At 44.5% G+C, this 22,267-nt stretch overlaps 1 protein-coding gene across 1 annotated transcript; it reads right to left on the bottom strand.

Annotated features, from left to right (window-relative positions):
- Positions 1 to 14,749: 14,749 nt before the first annotated feature.
- On the bottom strand, positions 14,750 to 15,346 carry LOC115191301 (repetitive proline-rich cell wall protein 2-like; the record flags this gene model as incomplete). Its single annotated transcript, XM_029749168.1, has 1 exon — positions 14,750 to 15,346. A coding segment is annotated over one exon (597 nt), but the record flags the coding sequence as incomplete, so codon positions are not given.
- Between the last annotated feature and the right edge of the window lie 6,921 nt (positions 15,347 to 22,267).

Genomic DNA, 22,267 nt, shown 5'->3' on the forward strand with positions numbered 1-22,267 from the left:
ACCTCCCTGAAGGGATTGAGGGAGAAGGGAGAGGTTGGAGAGGTGAGGGGATGGGATGAAGGGAGAGGGAGAGGGAGAGGGGATGGAGGGAGAGGAGAGGAGAGGAGAGGAGAGGAGAGGAGAGGAGAGGAGAGGAGAGGAGAGGGGATGGAGGTAGAGGGGAGAGGATGGAGGGATAAGGGGGAAGAGCGGAGAGGGGATGGAGGGAGAAGGGAGAAGAGGGGACAAGGGATGGAGGTAAAGGGGAGGGGATGGAGAGAGAGGGGATGGAGGGAGAGGGGAGAGGAGAGGATGGAGGGAGAGGGGATGGAGGGAGAGGGGAGAGGGAGACTGGGTGGATGGAGGAATTGAGAGTCTAGTGCCAGTCCTCATTAAGCAAAGGAGCACCAAAATACTAAATAACTAGCAGGAGGGCAGCCACCAAAATAAACCTGAGCAATTAACAAACGGCTGCAATCAGGCCCTGTGTGTGTGTGTGTGTGTGTGTGTGTGTGTGTGCGTGCGTGCGTGCGTGCAATGGGTGCGTGTGTCGGCATGCATTCTGTGAGAGGTGTTGAGACGCTGCCTCAGCCAGCCAGTCGGCCAGCCAGCCATGGAGGTGAACAGTGATTTCCTGTCCCCAGCCTAGACAGATACGCATCTCTCCTCCTCTCGGCCCTGGTGGGCTATGCTCTCTCATCATCCCACTGTAATGTCTCTGAACCATAACCAGTCTCTCCACTATGAGAGTGATGACAGACTGTCTGTATGATGATGGTACTGTAGGGGACATGAACCATAACCAGTCTCTCCACTATGAGAGTGATGACAGACTGTCTGTATGATGATGGTACTGTAGGGGACATGGACCATAACCAGTCTCTCCACTATGAGAGTGATGACAGACTGTCTGTATGATGATGGTACTGTAGGGGACATGGACCATAACCAGTCTCTCCACTATGAGAGTGATGACCGACTGTCTGTATGATGATGGTACTGTAGGGGACATGGACCATAACCAGTCTCTCCACTATGAGAGTGAAGGTTAATGGTGCTGGGTTGGCACCATTAACCTTCATTTCCTCTGTCATGCTGAGGAGAAACCCACCTAACCTTGCCACCACTCACACTCACAGTCAGACGGCAGATATTACCACTCAGAGACATTAGCAACTGACCTATTGGAGTCAACAGCAGGAGATGAAAACGGAACTCTCTGCCTTATTCATTCCTTTTTTATGACCGGCTAACTGTGGTCACGTTTTTGTGTTAGAGTAGACAGGCTGTATACAGGATGATGTTCATCATCATAGCCATGCTATCTCCATCCTCACCTTAATCTTAATGTGTGTGTAGTGGAGAGACGACTGGAGCCCAAATGCTCCGATGGTAGTGGAGAAATGACTGGAGTCCAGATACTCAGATGGTAGTGGAGAAATGACTGGAGTCCAGATGCTCCGATGGTAGTGGAGAAATGACTGGAGCCCAGATACTCAGATGGTAGTGGAGAAATGACTGGAGTCCAGATACTCAGATGGTAGTGGAGAAATGACTGGAGTCCAGATACTCAGATGGTAGTGGAGAAATGACTGGAGTCCAGATACTCAGATGGTAGTGGAGAAATGACTGGAGCCCAGATACTCAGATGGTAGTGGAGAAATGACTGGATCTCCTGCTGGGAAGATAATACTGTAGTACTCTGGCTCTGCTCTACTCTGCCTGCAGTCCTACCCTACACACAGTGTCACGTCCTGACCAATATTTAGGTATTATTTGTATTATATTTTGGTCAGGACGTGGCAGAGGTATATTTGTTTTGTATTTTGGGGTTTTGTGTGTGGTGTAGTGGGGTGTTAGTTGTTGGTATAGGTTCTAGGTTTGTTTTTCTATGTACAGTTAATTGGGGTTGGACTCCCAATTGAAGGCAGGTGTGTTGAGTTGCCTTTGATTGGGAGTCCTATATAATAGGGTGTGTTTGTCTTTGTGTTTTGTGGGTAGTTGTTTTTTGCACTGCTAGGTATAGCCTGCGAAACTGTCATTCGTTGTTCTTGTTTTCTTATTTTCACATGTTCTCATTCAGTTAATAAATGATGATGTTGAACACGCAACCCGCTGCGTATTGGTCCACTTTCTCCCATGAGGATTTCGCTATATCGTCTGATTACGAAGAAATCTGTGACACACAGCCCATTCATGGAGTGTGAGTGAGATGATTTGTGGCCCTCAAGTCTCTAGCAGCAGTTGCTGACCCCACTCTAGCACAGAGCAAAACCAGACAGCCGGCCTAGTATACACACACACACACACACACACACACACACACACACACACACACACACACACACACACACACACACACACACACACACACACACACACACACACACACACAAGCTAATTAAAAGCATGGATTGTGATTCCATATGACAGCTGGCTATGGCCCCAGGACCAGACCTGGTAGGAAGGAAACTGGGCCCTGATGCCTGCTCAATGATGCCTGCTTAAGGCCTTGAACTCATTGTATTCTCCGATCCTCTTAAACCCCTACCATACAAGATTAGATTATTTCTGAATAAAAATATATATTCAAACATTCAGACCCAATTATAGCTACAAGTCAGCAAAACAAAAACACAAATGATGATGAAAGCGGCAACAACAGTTTATTTGGACTTGAGTATCTTTGTCCTTAGTATCTCTGTCCTTAGTATCTCTGTCCTTAGCATCCCTGTCCTAGTATCCCTGTCCTAGAATCTCTGTCCTAGTATATCTGTCCTAGTATCTCTCTCCTAGTATCTCTCTCCTAGTATCTCTGTCTTGGTATCTCTGTTCTCAGTGTCTCTGTTCTCAGTATCTCTTTCCTAGTATTGCTGTTCTCAGAATCTCTGTTCCCAGTATCTCAGTTCCCAGTATCTGTCCTAGTATATCTGTTCTTTGTATCTCTGTTCTTTGTATCTCTGTTCTCATTATCTCTCTCCTAGTATTTCTGTTCTTAGTATCTCTGTCATCAGTATCTCTGTTCCTAGTATCTCTGTGCTAGTATCTGTTCTTAGTATCTCTATTCGTAATATCTCTGTTCTCATTATCTCTCTCCTGGTATCTCTGTTCTCAGTATCTCTGTTATCAGTATATATGTCCTAGTATCTCTGTTCTCATAATCTGTGTTCTCAGTATCTCTGTTTGGAGTATCTCTGTCCTAGTATCTCTGTCCTAGTATCTGTGTCCTAATATCTTTGTCCTAGTATCTTTGTCCTAGTATCTGTGTCCTAGTATCTCTGTCCTAGTATCTTTGTCCTAGTATCTCTGTCCTAGTATCTTTGTCCTAGTATCTGTGTCCTAGTATCTCTGTCCTAGTATCTTTGTCCTAGTATCTCTGTCCTAGTATCTGTGTCCTAGTATCTTTGTCCTAGTATCTCTGTCCTAGTATCTGTGTCCTAGTATCTCTGTCCTAGTATCTTTGTCCTAGTATCTCTGTCCTAGTATCTTTGTCCTAGTATCTGTGTCCTAGTATCTCTGTCCTAGTATCTTTGTCCTAGTATCTCTGTCCTAGTATCTGTGTCCTAGTATCTTTGTCCTAGTATCTCTGTCCTAGTATCTTAGTCCTAGTATCTCTGTCCTAGTATCTGTGTCCTAGTATCTCTGTCCTAGTATCTGTGTCCTAGTATCTCTGTCCTAGTATCTTTGTCCTAGTATCTCTGTCCTAGTATCTTTGTCCTAGTATCTGTGTCCATAGAGGAGGAAGTGCTGTAGTATGCAGAGTTTGTTTATCAAGCCTGTTCTGACCTTTTCTCTTATGTTTTGAAACAATACTGTACTGCAGAGTGAGGTCTCAGGTCGAGGTGAGTGACTGCCTTTCTCTTCCAGACACAACCAAGACAGGGCTCTCATGGTCAGACAGAGAGTGTTAGCTTTATCTCGGATACATGACTGAATAACTCACACACACACACACACACACACACACACACACACACACACACACACACACACACACACACACACACACACACACACACACACACACACACACAAACACACACACAAACACACACACACACACACACACACACACACACACACACACACACACACACACACACAAACTGAATACGGTATATGCTCAGCTCAGCTTCACAGATCTGTTGAGTGAGTAGCTTCTGTGTTGTTATGGGAAGTGATTCTCCAGGGAAAACTAACTAGCGAGAACATCTAATCAGGCAGAGTCGGAGTGTTACTCTGCACTGTCTGAATAACTCATGCCAACTGTGTTTTCCCGTGATTCACTTAGATCAGTGGTTCCCAAACTTTTATAGTCCCGTACCCCTTCAAACATTCAACCTCCAGCAGCATACCCCCTCTAGCATCAGGGTCAGCGTACTCTAAAATATTGTTTTTTTTCCATCATTGTAAGCCTGCCACACACACACTATATGATGCATTTATTAAACATAAGAATGAGTGTGAGTTTTTGTCACAACCCGGCTCGTGGGAAGTGACAAAGAGCTCTTATAGGACCAGGGCACAAATAATAATATAATAATAATCAATAATTTGACTCTTTATTTAGCCATCTTACATAAAAAACATTATTTGTTCTTCAAAAATGGTGAATAACTCACCACAGGTTAATGAGAAGGGTGTGTTTGAAAGGATGCACATAACTCTGCAATGTAGGGTTGTATTGGAGAGAGTCTCAGTCTTAAATGATTTTCCACACAGTCTGTGCCTGTATTTAGTTTTCATGCTAGTGAAGGCCGAAAATCCACTATCACATAGGTATGTGGTTGCAAAGGGCATCAGTGTCTTAACAGCGCAATTTGTCAACGCAAGAAACTCTGAGCACAGCCCAATCCAGAAATCTGGCAGTGGCTTCTGATTAAATAACATTTTCACAGAACCGCTTGTTGCAATTTTGATGAGTCTCTCTTGTTCAGATATCGGTAAGTGAACTGGAGGCATGAAAGGGATAACGAATCCAGTTGTTTGTGTCCGTTTGGGGAAAGTACCAGCGTAATTGCGTACCCAGCCCAGTCAGGTGCTTCGCTATATCACATTTGACATTGTCCGTAAGCTTGAGTTCACCTGCACACAAAAAATCTTACAATGATGGAAAGACCTGTGTGTTGTCCTTGTTAATGCAGACAGAGAAGAGCTCCAACTTCTTAATCATAGCCTCAATGTTGTACTGCACATTGAATATAGTTGCAGAGAGTCCCTGTAATCCTAGATTCAGATCATTCAGGCGAGAAAAAATATCACCCAGATAGGCCAGTCGTGTGAGAAACTCATCATGCAAGCGGTCAGACAAGTGAAAATTATGGTCATTAAAGAAAACTTTAAGCTCATCTCTCAATTAAAAAAACATGTCAATACTTTTCCCCTTGATAACCAGCGCACTTCTGGATGTTGTAAAAGCGTTACATGGTCGCTTCCCATATCATTGCATAGTGAAGGAAATACACAAGAGTTCAGGGGCCTTGCTTTAACAAAGTTAACCATTTTCACCTTAGTGTCCAAAACGTCTTTCAAGCTGTCAGGCATTCCCTTGGAAGCAAGAGCCTCTCGGTGGATGCTGCAGTGTTCCCAAGTGGCGTCGGAAGCAACTGCTTGCACCCGCGTTACCACTCCACTATGTCTCCCTGTCATGGCTTTTGCACCATCAGTACAGATACCAACACATCTTAACCACCAAAGTCCTTTTGATGTCACAAAGCTGTCCAGTACCTTAAAAATATCCTCTACTGTTGTCCTGGTTTCCAGTGGTTTGCAGAAGAGGATGTCTTCCTTAATTGACCCCGCATAAACGTAACGGACATATACCAGGAGCTGTGCCAGGCCCGCCACGTCTGTTGAGTCATCCAGCTGTAATGCATAGAATTCACTGGCTTGTATGTGAAGCAGTAATTGTTTCAAAACATCTCCTGCCAATTCACTGATGTGTCGTGACACAGTGTTGTTTGATGAAGCCATTGTCTGTATAGTTTTTTGGGGCCTTTTCCCCCAGCATTGTCCCAGCCATATCCGTGGCAGCAGGAAGAATTAAGTTCTCCACAATAGTATGGGGCTTGCCTGTCCTAGCCACTCGGTAGCTCACCAAATAGATGCTTCTATCCCCTTCTTATTAATGGTATCTGTTGCTTATATACATGTCTTACTGCTCAAAAGTCGTCCTTATTCTCGCTCAAAAAACTCCTGTGGCATATTTTTCAAATTGTCATGTTTCTAAAAACTTACCAAAATGTATAGCCCCGTTGGAAAATATTATTTTATTTATGTAAGCTTTATTTAACTAGGCAAGTCAGTTAAGAACAAATTCTTATTTACAATGACGGCCTACCAAAAGGCCTCTTGCGGGGACGGGGTCTGTGATTAAAAAAAATATATATATATACAGTGGGGGGAAAAAGTATTTGATCCCCTGCTGATTTTGTATGTTTGCCCACTGATAAAGAAAGGATCAGTCTATAATTTTAATGGTAGGTTTATTTGAACAGTGAGAGATAGAATAACAATAAAAAAATCCAGAAAAACGCATGTAAAAAATGTTATAAAATGATTTGCATTTTAATGAGGGAAATAAGTATTTGACCCCCTCTCAATCAGAAAGATTTCTGTCTCCCAGGTGTCTTTTATACAGGTAACGAGCTGAGATTAGGAGCACACTCTTAAAGGTTTTTTTTCCCCCCCGCTGTATATAAATAAAGGACAAAACAGACATCACAACAAGAGAGACAACACTACATAAAGAGAGACCTAAGACAACAATATAGCAAGGCAGCAACACATGACAACACAGCATGGCAGCAAAACAACATCACAACAACATCGTAGCAACACAATATGGTAGCAGCACAAAACATGGTACAAGCATTATTGGGCACAGACACGTGCAAGAAGGTAGAGACAACAATACATCAAGCAAAGCAGCCACAACTGTCAGTAAGAGTGTCCATGATTGAGTCTTTGAATGAAGAGATTGAGATGAAACTGTCCAGTTTGAGTGTTTGTTGCAGCTCGTTCCAGTCGCTAGCTGCAGCGAACTGAAAAGAGGAGCGACCCAGGGATGTGTGTGCTTTCAGGACCTTTAACAGAATGTGACTGGCAGAACGGGTGTTGTATGTGGAGGATGAGGGCTGCAGTAGATATCTCAGATAGGGGGGGTGAGGCCTAAGAGGGTTTTATAAATAAGCATTAATAAGTGGGTCTTGCGACGGGTATACAGAGATGACCAGTTTACAGAGGAGTATAGAGTGCAGTGATGTGTACTTTAAGGAGCATTGGTGGAAAATCTGATGGCCGAATGATAAAGAATATCTAGCCGCTCAAGAGCACCCTTACCTGCCATTCTATAAATGATGTCTCCGTAATCTAGCATGGGTAAAATGGTCATCTGAATCAGGGTTAGTTTGGCAATTGGGGTGAAAGAGGAGCGATTACGATAGAGGAAACCAAGAGAGAAGTACAGATCAGGGTTGGGTTATAAAAAAATATCAGAAACTTTGAACAACCACGGAGCACCATTAAATCCATTATTAAAACATTGAAAGAATATGGCACCACAACCAACCTGCCAAGAGAGGGCCGCACACCAAAACTCACAGACCAGGTAAGGAGGGCATTAATCAGAAAGGCAACAAAGAGCCCAAAGATAACCCTGAAGGAGCTGCAAAGCTCCACAGCAGAGATTGGAGTATCTGTCCATAGGACCACTTTAAGCCATACACTCCACAGAGCTGGGCTTTACAGAAGAGTGGCCAGAAAAAAGCCATTATTAAAGAAAAAAATAAGCAAACACGTTTGGTGTTCACCAAAAGGCATGTGGGAGAATCCCCAAACATATGGAAGAATGTAGTCTGGTCAGATGAGACTAAAATGTAGCTTTTTGGCCATCAAGGAAAACGCAATGTCTGGCGCAAACCCAACACCTCCCATCACCCCGAGAACACCATCCCCACAGTGACGCATGGTGGTGGCAGCAGGTTCACCTTCCATCAGGACAATGACCCTAAGCATACTGCTAAAGCAACACTCGAGTGGTTTAAGGGGAAACATTTAAATGTCTTGGAATGGCGTAGTCAAAGCCCAGACCTCAATCCAATTGAGAATCTGTGGTATGACTTAAATATTGCTGTACACCAGCGGAACACATCCAACTTGAAGGAGCTGGAGCAGTTTTGCCTTGAAGAATGGGCAAAGATCCCAGTGGCTAGCTGTGCCAAGCTTATAGACATACCCCAAGAGACTTGCAGCTGTAATTGCTGCATAAGGTGGCTCTACAAAGTATTGACTTTTGGGGGGGGGGGTTGAATAGTTATGCACGCTCAATTTTTCAGTTTTTTTGTCTTCCATCTTGTTTGTTTCACAATAAAAAATATTTTGTATCTTCAAAGTGGTAGTCATGTTGTGTAAATCAAATGATACAAATCCCCCCAAAATCCATTTTAATTCCAGGTTGTAAGGCAACAAAATAGGAAAAATGTCAAGGGGGGTGAATACTTTTGCAAGCCACTGTAAATGCATGAGAGAGCTTCCTACTGCCTGAGCTATGTTGTTGATGTAAATTTAGAAGAGTGTGGGGCCTAGGATTGAGCCTTGGGGTACACCCTTGGTGACAGGCAGTGAATGAGACAACCGATTTTCTGACTTTATGCATCGCACTCTTTGAGAGAGGTAGTTTGCAAACCAGGCCAAAGACAACTCAGAGTCACCAATACTCCTTAGCCTGCCCACAAGAATGGCCAAGTCAATAAAAATACCAGCACAACATTGCTTAGAATCAAGGACAATGGTGACATCATTGAGGAGCTTTAAGGTTGCAGTGACACATCCATAATATAAATGTACATTTTCTTTTTATGTGAATCACATTTTTATTTGGCATACCCCCGACGGCATTGCACCCCAGTTTGGGAACACCTGATTTAGACAATTATAGAAAACATTACACGATTATCTGGAACTAACACTTGTTTATGGGTCATGTTCCTTGGGGCACACTACTCTGTAGCAAAACATTTTGCAGGAGAACAAAAACAAGTGTTTATTCTTTATCTGTTTTTTTCAGTCATTTTCTTCTGTTTGGGTGCATAATGAATAGAACCCTGTTGTTGTAGTCAGGCACAGTACAAGTTCAAAGTTTGGACACACCTACTCATTCAAGGTTTTTTCTTGATTTTTTATATTTTCTACATTGTAGAATAATAGTGAAGACATGAAAACTATGAAATAACCCACATGAAATCAAGTAGTAACCAAAAAGGTGTTAATCAAAACAAAATATACACTGCTCAAAAAAATAAAGGTAACACTTAAACAACACAATGTAACTCCAAGTCAATCACACTTCTGTGAAATCAAACTGTCCACTTAGGAAGCAACACTGATTGACAATAAATTTCACATGCTGTTGTGCAAATGGAATAGACAACAGGTGGAAATTATAGGCAATTAGCAAGACACCCCCAATAAAGCAGTGGTTCTGCACGTGGGGACCACAGACAACTTCTCAGTTCCTATGCTTCCTGGCTGATGTTTTGGTCACTTTTGAATGCTGGCGGTGCTTTCACTCTAGTGGTAGCATGAGACGGAGTCTACAACCCACACAAGTGGCTCAGGTAGTGCAGCTCATCCAGGATGGCACATCAACGCGAGCTGTGGCAAGAACGGTTTGCTGTGTCTGTCAGCGTAGTGTCCAGAGCATGGAGGCGCTACCAGGAGACAGGCCAGTACATCAGGAGACGTGGAGGAAGCCGTAGGAGGGCAACAACCCAGCAGCAGGACAGCTACCTCCGCCTTTGTGCAAGGAGGAGCAGGAGAAGCACTGCCAGAGCCCTGCAAAATTACCTCCAGCAGGCCACAAATGTGCATGTGTCTGCTCAAACGGTCAGAAACAGACTCCATGAGGGTGGTATGAGGGCTCAACGTCCACAGGTGGGGGTTGTGCTTACAGTCCAACACCGTGCAGGACGTTTGGCATTTGCCAGAGAACACCAAGATTGGCAAATTCGCCACTGGCGCCCTGTGCTCTTCACAGATGAAAGCAGGTTCACACTGAGCACGTGACAGACGTGACAGAGTCTGGAGACACCGTGGAGAACGTTCTGCTGCCTGCAACATCCTCCGGCATGACCGGTTTGGCGGTGGGTCAGTCATGGTGTGGGGTGGCATTTCTTTGGGGGGCCGCACAGCCCTCCATGTGCTCGCCAGAGGTAGCCTGACTGCCATTAGGTACCGAGATGAGATCCTCAGACCCCTTGTGAGACCATATGCTGGTGCGGTTGGCCCTGGGTTCCTCCTAATGCAAGACAATGCTAGACCTCATGTGGCTGGAGTGTGTCAGCAGTTCCTGCAAGAGGAAGGCATTGATGCTATGGACTGGCCCGCCCGTTCCCCAGACCTGAATCCAATTGAGCACATCTGGGACATCATGTCTCGCTCCATCCACCAACGCCACGTTGCACCACAGACTGTCCAGGAGTTGGCGGATGCTTTAGTCCAGGTCTGGGAGGAGATCCCTCAGGAGACCATCCGCCACCTCATCAGGAGCATGCCCAGGCATTGTAGGGAGGTCATACAGGCACGTGGAGGCCACACACACCACTGAGCCTCATTTTGACTTGTTTTAAGGACATTACATCAAAGTTGGATCAGCCTGTAGTGTGGTTTTCCACTTTAATTTTGAGTGTGACTCCAAATCCAGACCTCCATGGGTTGATAAATTAGATTTCCATTGATTATTTTTGTGTGATTTTGTTGTCAGCACATTCAACTATGTAAAGAAAAAAGTATTTAATAAGATTATTTCTTTCATTCGGATCTAGGATGTGTTGTTTAAGTGTTCCCTTTATTTTTTTGAGCAGTATATTTTATATTCTGCTTTTCCTTAACTCTGCAGTCCAACTCAACCCAAACCATCTCAATTTGGTTAAGGTCGGGTGATTGTGGAGGCCAGGTCATCTGATGCAGCACTCCATCAATCTTCTTGTTCAAATGGAGGTGTATTCAGTCATTGTCCTGTTGAAAAACAAATGATAGTCCCACTAAGCGCAAACCAGATGGGATGGCGTATCGCTGAAGACTGCTGTGGTAGCCATGCTGGTTAAGAGTGCTTTGAACTTTGAGTGCCTTAAATAAATCACAGACAGTGTCACCAGCAAAGCAACCCCCCACACCATCACATCTCCTCCTACATGGGAACCACACATGCAGAGATAATCCGTTCACCTGCTCTGCGTCTCACAAAGACACGGCGGTTGGAACCAACATTTTCAAATTTGGACTCATCAGACCAAAGGACAGATGTCCACCGGTCTAATGTCCATTGCTTGTGTTTCTTGGCCCAAGCAAGTCTCTTCTTCTTATTGGTGTCCTTTAGTAGTGGTTTCTTTTCATTCATTTGACCATGAAGGCTTGATTCACTGAGTCTCCTCTGAACAGTTGATGTTGAGATGTGTCTGTTACTTGAACTCTGTGAAGAATTTATTTGGACTGCAACTCTAATGAACTTATCCTCTGCAGCAGAGGTTACTCTGGGTCTTCCTTTCCTGTGGCGGTCCTCATGAAAGCCAGTTTCATCATAGCGCTTGATGGTTTTTGAGACTGCACTCGAAGAAACTTTCTGGATTGACTGACCTTCATGTCTTAAAGTAATGATGGACTGCCATTTCTCTTTGCTTATTTGAGCTGTTCTTGCCATAATATGGACTTGGTATTTTACCAAATAGGGCTATCTTCTGTATACCACCCCTACCTTCTCACAACACAACTGATTGGCTCAAACGCACTAAGAAGGAAAGAAATTCCACAAATTAACTTTTAACAAGGCACACCTGTTAATTGAACTGCATTCCAGGTCACTACATCATGAAGCTGGTTGAGAGAATGCCAAGAGTGTGCAAAGCTGTCATCAAGGCAGCTGTCATCAAGGCTGTCAGGTGGCTACTTTGAAAAATCTCAAATATAAAATATATTTAGACTTTTTTGGTTACTACATGATTCCATATGTGTTATTTCATAGTTTTCATGTCTTCACTATTAGTCTACAACGTAGAAAATAGTACAAATAAAGAAAAACCCTGGAATGAGTAGATGTGTTCAGACTTTTGACTGGTACTGTATATAATAATCACATTGGACAAATGAGACCATGAGCTTCAATACAGAACAAGTCATGATGATGATGATGATGATGATGATGATGATGATGTCATGACGATACACCATTTCAGTGCTCTTAGAGAGAACAACTTACCAGGATGCAGTTGTGAAGTAAACACATAGTGTGCCAGTCAGGTATGTACTGTACGTGCTAATCTCATTATTGCTGGCAGCATGATGCTGAAGGAGGAAGACAGATGAGCTCAATGTGGAGGTGCATGGAATTTCTAGAATAGTTTTTCCTCAGATCTCTATAACTATCTCTGTTGGTCTCTCATACTTTCTCTGTCTACCTACTCTCTAACTATCTATCTCTACCTCTATTTCTCCCTCTCCTGGAGATTCTTTCTAAACAAGGTATGGAATGAACTCTTGTGTTTACTAATTAGTTCCCTCTATCTTCTGTTCAGGATGTTTCCAAACACAGCTGGGAGTAAGAGAGGGAGAGAAGGCATGATAGCAGAGGGGTTTTGAGTTAGGAGCACTAGCGGTTCTGGGGGGGGGGCAGTGCCCCTGTGTCAACAATTTTGGACCCCCTTGTGGCCCCCCTAAATATGGAGTATGAAATCATTTTTACATAACACATTTTTGCTATCATTCTTTTTTTACATTTTTATTAGACAGTGGCAACGATGATGATTATGAACATGGTCTTTTGCCTCCTAATGCCTGCAATGCAGTGAAGAAAACGATATGACAACAATAACGTCTAATGTAACTGGCCCCTCTAACAGTACAACTGGCCCCAGCTTGGCCCCCCCAGTTGAAATGGTCTAGAACTGCCACTGGTTAGGAGAAAGGAGCATCAGGTCTTGTAGAGCAAAAAAATGACGTGGGGGTGAACTTTGAAAAAGGAGATGCGAAAAACTGTGAGAAGGGGAAAGAAGTTATTAATTCTAAGTTCACTGACTGTGAGAGAGAGAGAGAGGGAGAGAGAGAGAGACCCAATAATTATCTTAATGCTCCATTTGATGTTCACATTCATCAGACTAATCATACGACTTTCTGCATAAAACTTAGACCAAGCTATTTCTTAGGGGAGTGTGTGTGCGTGTATGCATGTGTGTGTGTTGGAGAGAGAAACATATGAGGGAGAAGTGGAAGAGAGAGGGCCAGGAGCTGAGAGAGAAGGCCAGGGGCAGAGAGAGAGGACCAGGGGCAGAGAGAGAGGGCCAGGGGCAGAGAGAGAGGGCCAGGGGCAGAGAGAGAGGGCCAGGGGCAGAGAGAGAGGGCCAGGGGCAGAGAGAGAGGGCCAGGGGCAGAGAGAGAGGGCCAGGGGCAGAGAGAGAGGGCCAGGGGCAGAGAGAGAGGGCCAGGGGCAGAGAGAGAGGGCCAGGCAGGGGCAGAAAGGGAGGACCAGGGTCAGAGTGAGGGGGCCAGGGGCAGAGAGAGAGCGTCAGGCAGGGGCAGAACGGGAGGACCAGGGGCAGAAAGAGGGCCAGGCAGGGCAGAGTGAGGGGGCCAGGGGCAGAGTGAGGGGGCCAGGGAAAGAGTGGGGGGGCCAGGGAAAGAGTGGGGGGGCCAGGGGCAGAGAGAGAGGGAGGAAAGGGGGATGGAGTGCAAGAAAAGAAGAAAACAAATATTTCACTTCTGAATGAAGTAGCTCTTGCATATTTTCAATTTCTGCTATTTTGGACGTTTCTTTCCGTAATGTCCTGTGGAATGAGACCTTATAAGCCGATGACAAAGGAAGCAAGGCCTCCAGACTAAGACAACATCAGGGATATACTGAGTATTTTTCATCATCATACAGCAGTAATATCTAGGAAGTTCCCAGACTAAGGCCAAGGCTGCTATTGCTGCTGGCTACCTGCTCTCCTCTCGTTAAACTGTGGCTATCACAGGAGGTTGGTGGCACCTTAATTGGGGAGGACGGGCTCGTGGTAATGGCTGGAGTGGAATTGGTGGATTGGTAGCAAATATATGAAACACATGGTTTTCAATGTGTTTGATGACAATCCATTTGCTCTGTTCCACCCATTATGATGCATGTGTTGTTCTGGTTGATATCTGTGTTGTTCTGGTTGATATATGTTTTGTTCTGGTTGATATCTGTGTTGTTCTGGTTGATATATGTGTTGTTCTGGTTGATATATGTGTTGTTCTGGTTGATATATGTTTTGTTCTGGTTGATATCTGTGTTGTTCTGGTTGATATCTGTGTTGTTCTGGTTGATGTCTGTGTTGTTCTGGTTGATATATGTGTTGTTCTGGTTGATATATGTGTTGTTCTGGTTGATATCTGTGTTGTTCTGGTTGATATATGTTTTGTTCTGGTTGATATATGTTTTGTTCTGGTTGATATCTGTGTTGTGCTGGTTGATATATGTGTTGTTCTGGTTGATATAGGTGTTGTTCTGGTTGATATCTGTGTTGTTCTGGTTGATATCTGTGTTGTTCTGGTTGATATCTGTGTAGTTCTGGTTGATATATGTTTTGTTCTGGTTGATATATGTGTTGTTCTGGTTGATATCTGTGTTGTTCTGGTTGATATCTGTGTTGTTCTGGTTGATATATGTGTTGTTCTGGTTGATATCTGTGTTGTTCTGGTTGATATCTGTGTAGTTCTGGTTGATATATGTGTTGTTCTGGTTGATATCTGTCATAGCTGGTCAGCAACATTGGCTGCTGGCTACTGGGCTGCTGGCTACTGGGCTTCTGGCTACTGGGCCGTTGGCTACTGGGCTTCTGGCTACTGGGCTGTTGGCTACTGGGCTGCTGGCTCCTGGGCTGCTGGCTACTGGGCTGCTGGCTACTGGGCTGCTGGCTCCTGGGCTGTTGGCTACTGGGCTGCTGTCTACTGGGCTGCTGTCTACTGGGCTGCTGGCTACTGGGCTTCTGGCTACTGGGCTGCTGGCTACTGGGCTTCTGGCTACTGGGCTTCTGGCTACTGGGCTGCTGGCTCCTGGGCTGCTGGCTACTGGGCTTCTGGCTACTGGGCTTCTGGCTACTGGGCTTCTGGCTACTGGGCTGTTGGCTAATGGGCTGTTGGCTACTGGGCTTCTGGCTACTGGGCTTCTGGCTACTGGGCTGCTGGCTCCTGGGCTGCTGGCTACTGGGCTTCTGGCTACTGGGCTTCTGGGCTGCTGGCTACTGGGCTGTTGGCTACTGGGCTGCTGGCTACTGGCTACTGGGCTGTTGGCTACTGGGCTGCTGGCTACTGGGCTGTTGGCTACTGGGCTACTGGCTACTGGGCTGCTGGCTGCTGGCTACTGGGCTGCAGGAGAATAAGAGTTCCCTTTAACCCTGCGGAATGAGTTCATTTTAAATGGAAATTATTAAAGGCATGACAAGTCATGAAAGTGTTTGGCTGTTAGTTTGAGCCATATTTCATAATCTGATAGGAAGCATCCAACCTGGTGATGTTTTTAGTAGTTGGTCAAAACTGGGCAGACCTGTAGCATTGTTGAAGTGTTTTGTTGTTTGGTGCCAGGCTAGCTCATCTTGGCCTCTGAGAAGACAGGAGTCGTAAGTCATGGAGTCATTGAGCAGCTGTAGCTCTGCTCCCTGCTTCTCCTAGCCTGTCCCTGAACCAACAACAGCCTCCTCCACCCTACCCCAACCCCTAAAAACCTCCACCCTAGCCCAACCCCTAAAAACCTCCACCCTACCCCAACCCCTAAAACCTACTACCCTACCCCAACCCCTAAAAACCCCCTCCCTACCCCAACCCGTAAAACCTCCTACCCTACCCCAACCCCTAAAAACCCCCTCCCTACCCTACCACAACCCCTAAAACCTCCTACCCTACCACAACCCCTAAAACCTCCTCCCTACCCCAACCCCTAAAACCTCCTCCCTACCCCAACCCCTAAAACCTCCTACCCTAACCCCTAAAAACCTCCTCCCTATCCCAACCCCTAAAACCTTCACCCTACCTCAACCCCTAAAACCTCCTACCCTACCCAACCATTAAAACACCCTACCCCAACCCCTAAAAATATCCTACCCTACCCCACCCTACCCTACCCCAACCCCTAAAAACCTCCTACCCAACCCTACCCCAAGCCCTAAAAACTCATACTCCAACCCCTAAAACCTACCACCCTACCCCAACCCCTAAAATCTGTTACCCCAACCCCTAAAACCTCCTACCCTACCCCACCCCCTAAACCTCCTACCCTACCCCAACCCCTAAAACCTCCTACCCTACCCCAACCCCTAAAATCCTCCTACCCCTACCCTACCCTACCCCAACACCTAAAACATCCTACCCTACCCTACCCCAACCCCTAAAAACCTTCTCCCTACCCCAACCCCTAAAACCTCCTCCCTACCCCAACCCCTAAAAACCTCCTCCCTACCCCAACCCCTAAAAACCTCCTCCCTACCCCAACCCCTAAAAACCTTCTCCCTACCCCAACCCCTAAAAACCTCCTACCCTACCCCAACCCCTAAAAACCTCCTCCCTACCCAACCCCTAAAAACCTCCTCCCTACCCCAACCCCTAAAACTCCTACCCTACCCTACCCCAACCCCTAAAACCTCCTACCCTACTCTACCCCAACCCTTAAAACCCCCTACCCCAACCCCTAAAACCTCCTACCCTACCCCAACCCCTAAAATCTCCTACCCCAACCCCTAAAACCTGCTACCCCGACCCTACCCCAACACCTAAAACATCCTACCCTACCCTACCCCAACCCCTAAAAACCTTCTCCCTACCCCAACCCCTAAAACCTTCTCCCTACCCCAACCCCTAAAACCTCCTCCCTACCCCAACCCCTAAAAACCTCCTCCCTACCCCAACCCCTAAAACCTCCTACCCTACCCCAACCCCTAAAACCCCCTACCCCAACCCCTAAAAACCTCCAACCCTACCCCAACCCCTAAAACCTCCTACCCCAACCCCTAAAACCTGCTACCCAACCCTACCCCAACCCCTAAAAACCATCCTACCCTACCCCAGTGTGTGTGTGTGTGTGTGTGTGTGTGTGTGTGTGTGTGTGTGTGTGTGTGTGTGTGTGTGTGTGTGTGTGTGTGCACGCTAACAAGACAGTGCTGCCAGGGAGAGAGAGATATGGAGTGGGGGAGGAGAGAGATATGGAGTGGGGGAGAGAGATATGGAGTGGGGGAGGAGAGAGATATGGAGTGGGGGAGAGAGATATGGAGTGGGGGAGAGAGATATGGGGTGGGGGAGAGAGATATTATGATCCGTCCTTCCCTCAGCAGCCTCCACTGGTGTCTACACAAACTTTGATCTACTGTACTGCACATCTGGTCTCTTGATCAGCGTATTCCTAGAATGTCTGGAGTCTAGGTTAATGCACGTCTCCCAGGTGGTTCTGTAGTGCAAGTAGAATGATTCTTAGTGTGTCAATGAATAAATGGCCATTTAGCAGCCATATCTTTTATGGAAAGCTACTTATAGAATGGTCAACATTGACAGTGACACATGGTATATATCCCATGCAATCAAAGCAACAACCTCAGTGTAACAGGGGACATCTTTAATCCTACTGAGTCATTAGAACCAATACAACAGTAGCATCATAAAGCCTGTATCTATGCTGAACAACAACAAAAATAAACGCAACCTGTAAAGTGTTCCATGTTTCATGAGCTGAAATAAAAGATCCCAGAAATGTTTCCATCTGCCCGGTATAGTTGAAACCGGGATTCATCCGTGATGAGCACCCTTCTCCAGTGTGCCAGTGGCCATCGAAGGTGAGCATTTGCCCACTGAAGTCTGTTACGATGCCAAACTGCAGTCAGATCAAGATCCTGGTGAGGATGACGAGCCTGAGACGGTTTCCGACAGTTTGTGCAGATTGTCCGGGTGGTTGGTCTCAGACAATCCCGCAGGTGAAGAAACCAGATGTTGAGGTCCTGGGCTGCAGTGGTTACATGTGGTCTGCGGTTGTGAGGTCGGCTGGTAACAGCTCTGGTGGACATTCCTGCAGTCAGCATGCTTGTTGCAAGCTCCCTCAAAACTTGAGACGTCTGTGGCATTGTGTTGAGTGAATCAAACTGCACATTTTAGTGTGGCCTTTTATTGTCCCCAGCACAAGGTGCACCTGTGTAATGATCATGTTGTTCAATCAGCTTCTTGATATGCCACACCTGTCAGGTGGATGGATTATCTTGGCAAAGGAGAAATGTTCACAAACAGGGATGTAAACACATTTGTGCACAAAATGTAAGAGAAATAAGCTTTTTGTGTGAATAGAACATTTCTGGGATCTGTTATATCTGTTCATGAAACATGGGACCAACCGTTTACATGTTATTCAGTATATTTCAATTGACTTATTTCCTTAAGTGAACTGCACCTTAGTAAAATCTTAGACATGTTTGCATGTTGCTTGTTGCGTTATTTCTGTTCAGTGTAGTAGTGTAGAGAGCCAGTATATAGTAGTGTAGAGAGCCAGTATATAGTAGTGTAGAGAGCCAGTATATAATACTGTAGAGAGCCAGTATATAGTAGTGTAGAGAGCCAGTATATAATACTGTAGAGAGCCAGTATATAATACTGTAGAGAGCCAGCATATAGTAGTATAGAGAGCCAGTATATAGTAGTGTAGAGAGCCAGTATATAATACTGTAGAGAGCCAGCATATAGTAGTGTAGAGAGCCAGTATATAGTAGTGTAGAGAGCCAGTATATAGTAGTGTAGAGAGCCAGTATATAATACTGTAGAGAGCCAGCATATAGTAGTATAGAGAGCCAGTATATAGTAGTGTAGAGAGCCAGTATATAATACTGTAGAGAGCCAGTATATAGTAGTTTAGAGAGCCAGTATATAATACTGTAGAGAGCCAGTATATAATACTGTAGAGAGCCAGCATTTAGTAGTATAGAGAGCCAGCATATAGTAGTATAGAGAGCCAGTATATAGTAGTATAGAGAGCCAGTATATAGTAGTATAGAGAGCCAGTATATAATACTGTAGAGAGCCAGCATATAGTAGTATAGAGAGACAGTATATAATACTGTAGAGAGCCAGTATATAGTAGTATAGAGAGCCAGTATATAGTAGTATAGAGAGCCAGTATATAGTAGTGTAGAGAGCCAGTATATAATACTGTAGAGAGCCAGTATATAGTAGTGTAGAGAGCCAGTATATAGTAGTGTAGAGAGCCAGTATATAATACTGTAGAGAGCCAGTATATAATACTGTAGAAAGCCAGCATATAGTAGTGTAGAGAGCCAGTATATAATACTGTAGAGAGCAAGTATATAGTAGTGTAGAGAGCCAGTATATAATACTGTAGAGAGCCAGTATATAGTAGTGTAGAGAGCCAGTATATAGTAGTGTAGAGAGCCAGTGTATAGTAGTATAGAGAGCCAGTATATAATACTGTAGAGAGCCAGTATATAATACTGTAGAGAGCCAGTATATAATACTGTAGAGAGCCAGTATATAGTAGTGTAGAGAGCCAGTATATAGTAGTGTAGAGAGCCAGTATATAGTAGTGTAGAGAGCCAGCATATAATACTGTAGAGAGCCAGTATATAGTAGTGTAGAGAGCCAGTATATAATACTGTAGAGAGCCAGTATATAGTAGTATAGAGAGCCAGTATATAGTAGTGTAGAGAGCCAGTATATAGTAGTATAGAGAGCCAGTATATAGTAGTATAGAGAGCCAGTATATAGTAGTGTAGAGAGCCAGTATAGAGTAGTGTAGAGAGCCAGTATATAGTAGTATAGAGAGCCAGTATATAGTAGTGTAGAGAGCCAGTATATAGTAGTGTAGAGAGCCAGTATATAGTAGTGTAGAGAGCCAGTATATAGTAGTATAGAGAGCCAGTATAGAGTAGTGTAGAGAGCCAGTATATAGTAGTGTAGAGAGACAGTATATAGTGGTATAGAGAGCCAGTATATAGTAGTGTAGAGAGCCAGTATATAGTAGTATAGAGAGCCAGTATATAGTGGTATAGAGAGCCAGTATATAGTATTGTAGAGAGACAGTATATAGTAGTATAGAGAGCCAGTATATAATACTGTAGAGGGCCAGTATATAGTAGTATAGAGAGCCAGTATATAGTAGTATAGAGAGCCAGTATATAGTAGTGTAGAGAGCCAGTATATAGTAGTATAGAGAGCCAGTATATAGTAGTGTAGAGAGCCAGTATATAGTAGTGTAGAGAGCCAGTATATAATACTGTAGAGAGCCAGTATATAGTAGTATAGAGAGCCAGTATATAGTAGTGTAGAGAGCCAGTATATAGTAGTATAGAGAGCCAGTATATAGTAGTGTAGAGAGCCAGTATATAGTAGTGTAGAGAGCCAGTATAGAGTAGTATAGAGAGCCAGTATATAGTATTGTAGAGAGACAGTATATAGTAGTATAGAGAGCCAGTATATAATACTGTAGAGAGCCAGTATATAGTAGTGTAGAGAGCCAGTATATAGTAGTGTAGAGAGCCAGTATATAGTAGTGTAGAGAGCCAGTATATAGTAGTGTAGAGAGCCAGTATATAGTAGTGTAGAGAGCCAGTATATAGTAGTGTAGAGTGCCAGTATATAGTAGTTTAGAGAGCCAGTATATAGTAGTGTAGAGAGCCAGTATATAGTAGTATAGAGAGCCAGTATATAGTAGTGTAGAGAGACAGTATATAGTAGTATAGAGAGCCAGTATATAGTAGTGTAGAGAGCCAGTATATAGTAGTGTAGAGAGCCAGTATATAGTAGTGTAGAGAGCCAGTATATAGTAGTGTAGAGAGCCAGTATATAGTAGTGTAGAGAGCCAGTAGATAGTAGTATAGAGAGCCAGTATATAGTAGTGTAGAGAGCCAGTATATAGTAGTGTAGAGAGCCAGTATATAGTAGTGTAGAGAGCCAGTATATAGTAGTGTAGAGAGCCAGTATATAGTAGTGTAGAGAGCCAGTATATAGTAGTGTAGAGAGCCAGTATATAGTAGTATAGAGAGCCAGTATATAGTAGTGTAGAGAGCCAGTATATAGTAGTGTAGAGAGCCAGTATATAGTAGTGTAGAGAGCCAGTATAGAGTAGTATAGAGAGCCAGTATATAGTATTGTAGAGAGACAGTATATAGTAGTATAGAGAGCCAGTATATAATACTGTAGAGAGCCAGTATATAGTAGTGTAGAGAGCCAGTATATAGTAGTGTAGAGAGCCAGTATATAGTAGTGTAGAGAGCCAGTATATAGTAGTATAGAGAGCCAGTATATAGTAGTGTAGAGAGCCAGTATATAGTAGTGTAGAGAGACAGCATATAGTAGTGTAGAGAGCCAGTATATAGTAGTGTAGAGAGCCAGTATATAGTAGTATAGAGAGCCAGTATATAGTAGTGTAGAGAGCCAGTATATAGTAGTGTAGAGAGACAGCATATAGTAGTGTAGAGAGCCAGTATATAGTAGTGTAGAGAGCCAGCATATAGTAGTGTAGAGAGCCAGTATATATTAGTATAGAGAGCCAGTATATAGTAGTGTAGAGAGCCAGTATATAGTAGTGTAGAGAGCCAGTATATAGTAGTGTAGAGAGCCAGTATATAGTAGTGTAGAGAGCCAGTATATAGTAGTGTAGAGAGCCAGTATATAGTAGTGTAGAGAGCCAGTATGTAACAGTGGCTGGATCAGTGTGTTACTGTGTGTACACAGAGCAAATGGATGGGCTGCTGAGGGTGCCACCCTCTCCTTTTGTCAAAGACACAAGCATGCATGAAAACATGTAATCACATGACATAGACATGGATGCACACACATACATATGCTCACACATCATGTGTGGCATGGACCCTAGCATGGACCCTAGCATGGACCCTAGCATGGACCCTAGCATGGACCCTAGCATGGACCCTAGCATGGACCCTAGCTCTTTGCAGAGAGAGAGAGTGTGATCGTATACCCCTCTGATAGTCCTTCATTATGCCTCCCAGGCATCATCTCAGCTCTCTGTTCCTCACTCTCTCTCCCTCTCGCTGGGGAGACAGAGAAGCGCAGAGAAAACAGATGCAGGTGAAAGCTTGGGGGGCGATGAGGGACGTTGTGATAAACACATCAACCAAAGCAGCCACTCAGATGAAGAAGTAGGAGTCGATAGAAAATGATTGTCAGAAAATCGAACTGCGAAGCTTAGTTCTCTATAATTTTTCCCCCCTCCACTATCTTTCTCTTTTCTGCTGCTGACAGCAGTGCCTGCCGCTCTAGACTTTGATTACTCTCC

Source organism: Salmo trutta, unplaced genomic scaffold, assembly GCF_901001165.1.
Source record: "Salmo trutta unplaced genomic scaffold, fSalTru1.1, whole genome shotgun sequence".
Taxonomy (NCBI): domain Eukaryota; kingdom Metazoa; phylum Chordata; class Actinopteri; order Salmoniformes; family Salmonidae; genus Salmo; species Salmo trutta.